At 37.3% G+C, this 8,920-nt stretch overlaps 1 protein-coding gene across 4 annotated transcripts in view; it reads right to left on the bottom strand.

Annotated features, from left to right (window-relative positions):
- LOC101590605 (zinc finger protein OZF-like) overlaps positions 1-8,920 on the bottom strand; it is a 47,177-nt gene that overhangs the window by 19,076 nt on the left and 19,181 nt on the right. For 3 of the 4 annotated variants that reach the window (XM_023719805.1, XM_023719806.1, XM_023719807.1), the window contains exons 2-3: positions 7,911-8,069; positions 7,023-7,076 (exon numbers count right to left, since the gene is read on the bottom strand). In XM_023719805.1, coding sequence (XP_023575573.1) covers positions 7,023-7,076; positions 7,911-7,988 — 132 coding nt within the window. In that variant the 5' untranslated portion in view covers positions 7,989-8,069. The remainder of the gene's footprint in view (positions 1-7,022; positions 7,077-7,910; positions 8,070-8,920) is intronic. The other variant, XM_023719808.1, reaches the window with a different exon arrangement.

The raw sequence follows: 8,920 nt of genomic DNA, 5'->3' as shown, positions 1-8,920 counted from the left end.
CCTGATGAAAAATGCCTGTTCCATGATATGCCTAAGATCTTTGATATTCAGACAAATAGTAAGGTTAAGCTTAACAGCCTAGGTTGTATGGTAATAACAACAAGCTTGTCTTCTGGAGGGTTAACAATCTAAGTTTGCAGACCAAAATTAGAGAGAAAGGAGGGCCACAAGGAAAGCCAATACTTTGGCCCTAGCCGTCCAAGGTCAATTAAGACTCAGAACATGTGAAAACTTGTACTGTAACTTCATGTAACTCTAAGTAGTGTCCCAAATTTGCTGATCAAGGAGATTATGGGGCCAAAGAAGAAAGTGATCAATGATGTACAGTGTGCCTAAGGAGAGTCACATGGAGAGAAAACATTCTCTCAGGCTTTCAGAGAGAGCACATTGACCAAGCAATGGCCATGACTCATCCACTGGGCAACACTGACAAAGGATCTACAACCTAAGGTACAGGATCTCAGCATAAATTCTGAGGGGATTTAACTGACCTTATCAGACCCAAAAGCTACAACTCTTGTTGTATAGGTCTTGCTTTATCTTTGTCTTAACCATCCAGCAGAAAAGTATAAAAACAAAGTATAAGAAGTAAAGCCATGCTGTTATGTTGAGCTGTAGGGGACTCAGGTCAACAATTTCTGACACTGCCAGTCAAGCGGAAGACCCAATACTATTATGGACTACTGGACTCTTTTAGAATATTTTGCTGAGTTAACACACCTATAATATTCAAATGACGGAACTGAATAAAAAATGGGATACAGATGAATGTCCATCTTGTATCTGTGTATTCAAAATGGTTAGGATAGATATATAGTTACATTCTCTTAATGAATAGAGGGATTTGTTCTAATAGTGTTTGTAAATAGGATATCATGTCTGCACCTTGTACAGCACATAGCCACTAGGAAGAGAGTATGCAATGTGTTAATCATTGAAATTGTCCTACCAATTTGATTTGAAACTGTCTCACTGCTATTTGTTTCTCAATAAAATTATGGAAAAAAAGAAAAAGAAAAAGAAAAACAGACTACTGAAGCACGTCAAATCACTCACTAAATTCCAACAGATGCTTCAACAGCCAACAGAAACTCAGCCTAAAGAAAAGGGAAATCCCACATTGTACCCCAGAGCCTTAATACTGGTTAAGTCTCTTCCCTCATAATCTCCTTCCCTAGGACTGACTTGGGACAGACCATACCCCATGATCCTGTCAACTCCATCAGTGGTCAAGGTAGTAGCCCTGTACCCCTGGATACATCATGCCCAACTCAAGCCCTGAGAATAAGAGGCCATTCTAGAGTGTGAGCAACCATCATTGAATACTCCTGTGAACTCTCAGAAGACTTAAGATTCTTTTTCAAGAAAAAGACAAAGTCTTCATATAAAAAGTAATCTAAGATGTTACTCTTAGCCCTTTTATTAAACACTTTATCATATAAGGGAGAATGCATCCTTTCTAAAGTGGGCACAAGAATATAGAGTCCTTATAACATCTTGCTAGATATACGGTCTGCTATCCTTGTCCAGAACATCTAAACTTCCTTGGTGGGTATCCCCACCCTGAAGGAGATGAATGGAATAAACTACAAGACTATATTGATGAGTTATGAAAGAGTTCAATGGTTCATAGTTTAGCCCACAATTACAAGGTAGCTGAGTGTCCCATACACTACACTCTTAACAATTGTGGACATAATACAATTTTTTTTCTAACAATGCCACTAAAGTTACTTTAAAGGTTCTGGTAGGACCCCTATTAAGTAAAGGGAAGAGTTCTATTCTGAAGGCCAACAATCACAGCTATCAAGATGTCTATTTTTAGATATGGGATGATTATCTATGGTTAACCCCCACTATAGAACATCTTAGTAGAAAGGCCCCCTTATGATAGAAGAAACAAAAAAATCACTCCTATTCTCATTGGTCTAACGCTACTAAATACTTAGGATAGATAGTCCTTGAACAATGTATTATACATATAGTAATATTACAGGCTTAAGATTGGTCTGCAACATACTGGTTTAATCACCCTGGAATTAGATGAGAAGCCCCCAGTGGGCCTCACTGGTCCTGTGGAACCAATTTGTGGTGCTGACAACCCCCTGGATGGATAGAAATATGCATGTTGGGATTTATATGGTTACAAGGCAAAAGTATCAGAAGTATTGACAATCCTACAAAGTTGTCCTACCTATAGCATTGATGGTTTAGAAGTGTGTTTCACTGGTACAATCATTTGGCTTCCATCTTTATCTCTTCTCTAGGGTTAGAGGATATCCTGTGTCAAGGCCTTAAGTAACTATACTCAGTGGGCCTTAAATGACACTTTAACAGATGTCTCTCTCCTGAATAAGTAAAACTAATGAGGCAAGCCACTGAGCAAAATTGGAGGGCATTAGTCTAACAGCAACCCAGAGGGTACTCATGCAACTATAAAAGCTGAATGTTGTATGTACATTCCTGATCCTTCTGCTAATATCTCAACAGCTGTTCAAGATATTAGGTGACAGGTTGACATGTTTGATTCTGAAATTTCCTGGAACTTCTCTTTATCCTCTTTATGGAAAGCTATTAGTGGCTCCTCCTGGTAGAAAGCCATGTTGGCTATATTCATAAGTATCCTGTTGATTTTATTATTTGGCCTACACCTATCTAACTGTTAATGTGGCCTTGTTTCCTCTAGACTTAAAGCTGTACATCTACCCAAGACAAGAACATCTGGCATCTATTGAGGACCTTTAGATAGACCTTCTGCAGAATACCTCTGAATACTGATCACAACTATGATCCTCTTCAGCTGGAAGCAGCCAGATTGTTCTTGGACCCATCCCTCTCATGGAAGTCAAGGTACTTCTTCAGAGGAGGGAATAGTATAAAGAGCTAAGTTAGGTAGAAATATTTTAAGAAGTCAAACAGGGCTGGGCCCTCAAGAGTGGTCAATGTTCAAGACAACTGTAGCTGGAGGCATATTCACTGAAGACCAGGCTTTAAGAAAAAAAGTACTATTCACTTATATACTTCCCTATGGATGAAAGGCAGTGATTGACATCCTTAATAGGCACTAATCACCTTGGAGAAGGGGACTAAACCTCCTTAACCCACCCCTTCCAGGAAAGTCCTTGTCCATAACATGTGTGCTTAATACATGACTCATTTTGGCATTGGATCTCCATTTAATCACTATTACTCAAGCAACTATACTTGTATACTCATTGGTTTAACATAGTTTTGTCCCACCTCACCTCATCTTATGATTTACTCTTGGATCAATATTGGCTAAGCAACTATACTTGTGATTTCATTTATTGGTTATAGTTCTGTCCTACCTTAAGCCTACCTCACCTTACAACTTTGTTCAGTTAAACACCCTTGAGAAGTAGGGTGGGTGGGCAACTCACTTACTGGGTCCCCTCCATCCTTTTCCTCTCAGCAAATTTTTCTCTCAATAAATTCTTCCTACTTGTCTTGGTTACTCTTCTCTCATTGCTGGGACAAAATACCCAACACCCAAAATTAAGGAAGGAAAGATTTATTTAGCTCACCTAAATAAACCTTTAGCTCACCTAGTGGAGGTTTCAGTCCATACTCACATGCCTCCAAAGCAGAGCAGTATATGGCAGAAAGTAGTATTCATGGCAGTGGAAAACAGAAAGAGCAAATGGTGGAATAACACAATAACAGCTACAGAGAGCAAGTCTGTCTCCCTTATATTGCATTCAGGGTATCTGCCCCATAACTGCATAAAGCTTTGCGGGGACAACCAGACAAAACTACTAACATTCCACCGCTGGATCACCAAAGACCCATGCACATCTCTTTGTGCAAAAGGAATTTTAGTCCATCTCTAAGAGTTGCCAAGGTCCCAATAGTTTCAGCATTGCTGAAAAGTCCAAGTTCTAAGTCTCCTCCAAGACCTACGGTAAACTTTTAGCTGTAAGCCTCTGTACAAATAAAAAGTTAAACACTTTCAACATTCAATGGCACAAGATAAACACTACCATCCCAAAAGGTACAAACAAGGGGATACAAAACTTCAGGACCAAAGCAAGTCCAAAATACAGCAAGGCAAACATTAAATCCTGTAGTTCTATGTGAAACATCCAAAGCAATACATGATGAGTAAACACAAACAGTCCTATTAGTCTATCTGAGAACTAAAACCTACAATGAAGCAGATATTTGCCTGTACTAGTAAACAAGGTCAGCAGGCCAGCATTTCTAACCTGAGTGTAATAAAGTAACCCATAGCAATAGAGGAAGTTCATAGTATGAAGAACTTTAAGGCTTTCTGTGCTTTTGGTTTTGGAAAAGATCTCATTATGTAGTTCTCAGGTAAGCCTCTGTAGCCAAGGTTGGCCTAAAACTCACAATGATCCTTCTGCCTTAGCTTCCCGAGTGCTGGGATTACAGCCACGTGCTATTATGCTCAGTTGCCCTTTTCTTTTCTTCTGAGACAATGCCTCACTATGTTTTTGAGGCTGGCCTTGAAATACTAAGCTCAACTGATCCTCTGTCTTTAGCCTCCCTACCATTCTCAACTACAAGTGCCTTGCTGTACCCAGCTTAGTTTTTACTCTTGTCATAAAGGAAGGATTAGTTCAAGTACCAAAAGCATCTCTATGTAATGAAGACAACAGAATAGGGAAGGAACACTTCTATTCCTAACTGGACAAATGAAGGTACTATGGCTTGTTATTGTCTATATGCTAACTCATTTCTAAAAATACACAGTACTACCTCAGAATTATGCCTCATAAACACTGAACTTTAACCATCAAAACTCATAAGAATCAAAATAATATCATATACCCATACAGATATATAAGTTAATTTAGTCCCTTTGAAAGGTAATTCCTCATTATCTATCAGTTATAGATGCATGCATCCTTTAGCCTAGTTATACTTGTAGAAAACAGCAAATTAAAGAAATGATTTTCTACAGCATAACTAGGCTAAATGATGCATAATGTTTGTTATTAGACAGGGCAATGAAGATTGTTTGAAACAATCCATGCATAAGCAAATTTACAGGGGTTCAGAGTAGATGTTTAATAAAGCTCTTGCCTTTTTAAAGAATTAACTTTTAACCTTATACTTAAAAAAATACCTACTTATGGAGTATAAAGAATGGCTTCATGTAAGTGTATGTTGTACAATGTTTGAATCAAATTAGACATATCTACCTCCTCATGAATCAAGCCCTGGAATCAATCTCCAGCAGTACCCCCCCCAAAAAAAAATCAGCCCCTTCATCTTCATCATTATCATCACCTCCATCACCATAGACCATCCCATCGTTACATATAAGTGGCCTTCTCTGTACCCACATAACAGTAATGAATGCTATATAGCCCTGAGTGTGAAGGATACTTCTAATATTAGAAGGGTCCTGAGAGGCAGTATTTTGCTAACACTGGTTAAAGACTTAAGAGTTATGGCTTATTGCAAAATTCAGCTTTAACATGTCTGATGGTAAAATACAAGTCATGCTTTTAATAAGTAGTCATCAAAAGATCCTATCTGCCTATTTACCATCACTATGATGGTTTCTATTATCATGGCTGCATCACTTTCAGAATTGGTTTGTTCCAAAATGTTCTCAGGATTTCATTATTAAATAAGAATAGGAGTGGTTTGTAGAGACTGACTGATTTTACTTGCTTATTCTACTCAGCAGCAGTTGAGTTACATAACACCCCTTATTGTTTATTACAGAGGTGAAGTAAAAGCAATTAAAAACTTCTGTTCTTGATATTAACTAAGAAATGTCCATATGAGAACCTACTATGTCTATGCAAAGGAATGTGGGGATAAGGGATCATAGCAAAAAGAATAAAATAGGATTTCAATAAGTCTTATTAAAACAATTAATAATAAGTCTTACTAAAGTCAGCTTTTTCTTCTACAGTAAGACTCCATCAATCAGAAAGATAAAGGTAAAGAAAGAGAGAAACCAGACTTGGTAGGACACCAGATAATACAATTAACACTGTCTCATGTCATCACTCTTCACAAGGGAACAAAGGAGGAGGGCTTTAAGCAGAAGGCAGAACACTCTAACCATGATTTTGGTGGCAGAAACCATGCCCTTCTTGGCGGTGGTGGTGGTACTAGAGATCGAACCCAGTGTCTTATGCTATCACAGGTAAATCTCAATCCTCTTTTTTATTATTTTATTTTGAAACACAGTCTTGCTCATGCTGGCTTTCACCTTGTGATCTCTTCCCTTTCCCTCTTGAGTGACTGGGATAACAGGCATGTTCTGCCATGCTTGATCCTTCCTTGCTTTCCTAAAATAGCTGATTTTTGCTTCACATATAATATCATATATCTTCCTAGATTTCCTAAAAAATCAGGCATTTAGGATGCTCTACAGAGTTAAAGGAGCCTTCATGATAATGTCTTTACCCTTTACCTAATGATCAGCTTTCCACCCCCACTGGCCAGAACAAGACTATTGTGGAACCAGTGGCCAGTATCAGCTGACCTTCATGGCAAGAAATGAATCTGGTCAAAGAAACCTATGAGGCAGTTTGTGAGGTTGCTTCTAACAGTATCCTTACAAAAACAAAATTTCACTCCAAACACTTCTAATGATAATTTACCAACATTCATTTGGGAGGTTTTTCTGGAGGAGATTCCTGGGCTTCTAGCAAATCACAATATAGAAGGAGTCTGGTGAGGTTACCAATATATACCAAAGCCAAAACCAAAAACTTCTCTAGTCACTCTTTTCACTTCAGTGTATTATTTCATAGGCAACTGTCATTGCAGAACTGGTCATTGTGGTTTGCCATGTATCATCTATTATCATTCCCCAAACTATCATTCCTGACACAACACAGCACTCTGAACAACAGTGTTTCATTCCCCAAACTATCATTCCTGACACAACACAGCACTCTGAACAACAGTGTTTCCTTCCTCCATGATGCTAAGCCAAACAAAAAAGAAAGAAAATAAAAGAAAGAAAAAAAAAAAATCAAAGAAAGGAGTTGTTTTATTTTGTAAATGCCAACCTCTTTCTGCATAATTTCTTTGGAAGCCTTTGTTTTCAGAGCCCAGATCCACTCCTTAAGAAAAAGAAAACTTGATTTTTTGCCCTCCTCACCCTCTTAAAATTCAGAGTAAAAACTAAAACAACTTTTGCAGTGTATAGTCAACAATTATAAGCAGATTTAACAAGGCACCAACAATTGAGAGAAAACTAGGGATTTCCTAAAAGAGTTGAAGTGACTTGTTTAACACTTAACCATTAAAAAAAAATTTTTTTTTAATATTTATTTGGTACAGGGTCTCGCTACATAGCTTGGATTCATAGTGATCCTCCTGAGCCTCCCCAGCACTGGGATTACAGGTATGTGCCACTACACCAGGTTTCAGTCACCAGGATAGCATGCAGTACTGGGGATCAAACCCAAATCCTTATTCCTTATGCTTGCCAGGCAGGTGCTTAGATCGCTGAGCTATCTCCTTAGCCCTTTATTTTTTAAAGACTACAAAATAGTAAAAAAAAAAAAAAAAAAAAGAAGGAAGGGAAAATGGGAGCAAGAGAGCATTTTGAAACATTACAAAGTTTTATAAAACAAAGTAATAGGAATTCAGCAATGATTGCTGCATTGCATAATGTTATCTTCAAATTAGTTGTTTGGGTTGCAAGATACAAACCTGCAAAGTGAGTTAAAAAAAAAAGTTACAAGAAATTAAAAAGAAAAAAATTTAACCATTAACTTTCAAAAGATCAGCAGAAATTGGCAGTATAATTACCCAAATTATCCTATATATATACATAAATTTAGCTTTTCTTTCTTTTGTCCTTTTCCTCTTCATAGTTTTCCCTTCTCATTGAAAAATTCTTTCCCTTTCACAGTATTTATTGTACCTTTCAGATTTCATTTAACACTTACACATTTTTTGACACCAGGTGGCAGCTCGTCATAAATGCATTCCTTGTCCCACAAAATGCTGGACTTATACTGGTCCATCCTTCTTCAAGTTTTCACAGCAAAAAAAATTATTAAAGCACAAGTAACAGCAACCAGGAACCTCAGCACAATGGTAGCAGCCTAAAAGGGTTTAAGGATATTGACATAATTAATTTTAATTGCTTAATTACAGTCTACTTTCTACAAGTAACCACTTAATACTTTGTCACTTGGGCAGGTGTCATGCCAACCAGTCAATTCTTGAATGAAATACATTTGACAAAATTGTTGTTTTAATATTTTGTTATATTATAAAAATTAATTTAAAATTCAAATTTCTGGTCATCTTGTATTTCAATAATTACATTGGTAATTAAAACCCACAGTCACCCATTAAATACCTGTGGTTTATGTGATGTATAATTGAAGCAAATAGTTACCTTTTAGACATGCCTTAACCTCATCTACATCAACAGGGCTAAGACTGTCAAAGCATCTACATTTGCATGTATGGTATACACCAATAAAATTTAATTCAATCCTTAAAACAGGTTTAAAACAAAGTATTATCCATCATTCTACTTTAGAACTGTGGAAAAGTAGTTCTAAAGCTTGTTCATATATGGTCTTATCTTTATGAACAGATGAAATGGCCAGTAACTTAGATCAATGATATACTTCCAGAAGGCTTGAAAAATACTACTCTTAAAATTAGCTTTATCTGGAGGGTTAACAACCTAAGTTTGCAGACCAAAATTTGAGAAAAAGGAGGGCAGGAAGGAAAGCCAACATTTTGGCCCTAGCCTTCCAAGGTCAATTAAGACTCAGGACATAGAATTTGTACTGTAATGTCATGTAACTCGGCAGTGTCCCAAATTTTCTGATGAAGGATATTATGGGGCCAAAGAGGAAAGTGATCGATGATGTAGAGTGTGCCTAAGGAGAGTCACATGGAGAGAAAACATTCTCTCAGGCTTTCACAGAGAGCACAT

Source organism: Octodon degus, unplaced genomic scaffold (assembly GCF_000260255.1).
Source record: "Octodon degus isolate 3935 unplaced genomic scaffold, OctDeg1.0 scaffold00071, whole genome shotgun sequence".
NCBI classification, from domain to species: Eukaryota; Metazoa; Chordata; class Mammalia; order Rodentia; family Octodontidae; genus Octodon; species Octodon degus.
Note: the sequence above shows the minus strand (reverse complement) of the source record. Positions and strands in the feature narration are given on the sequence as shown.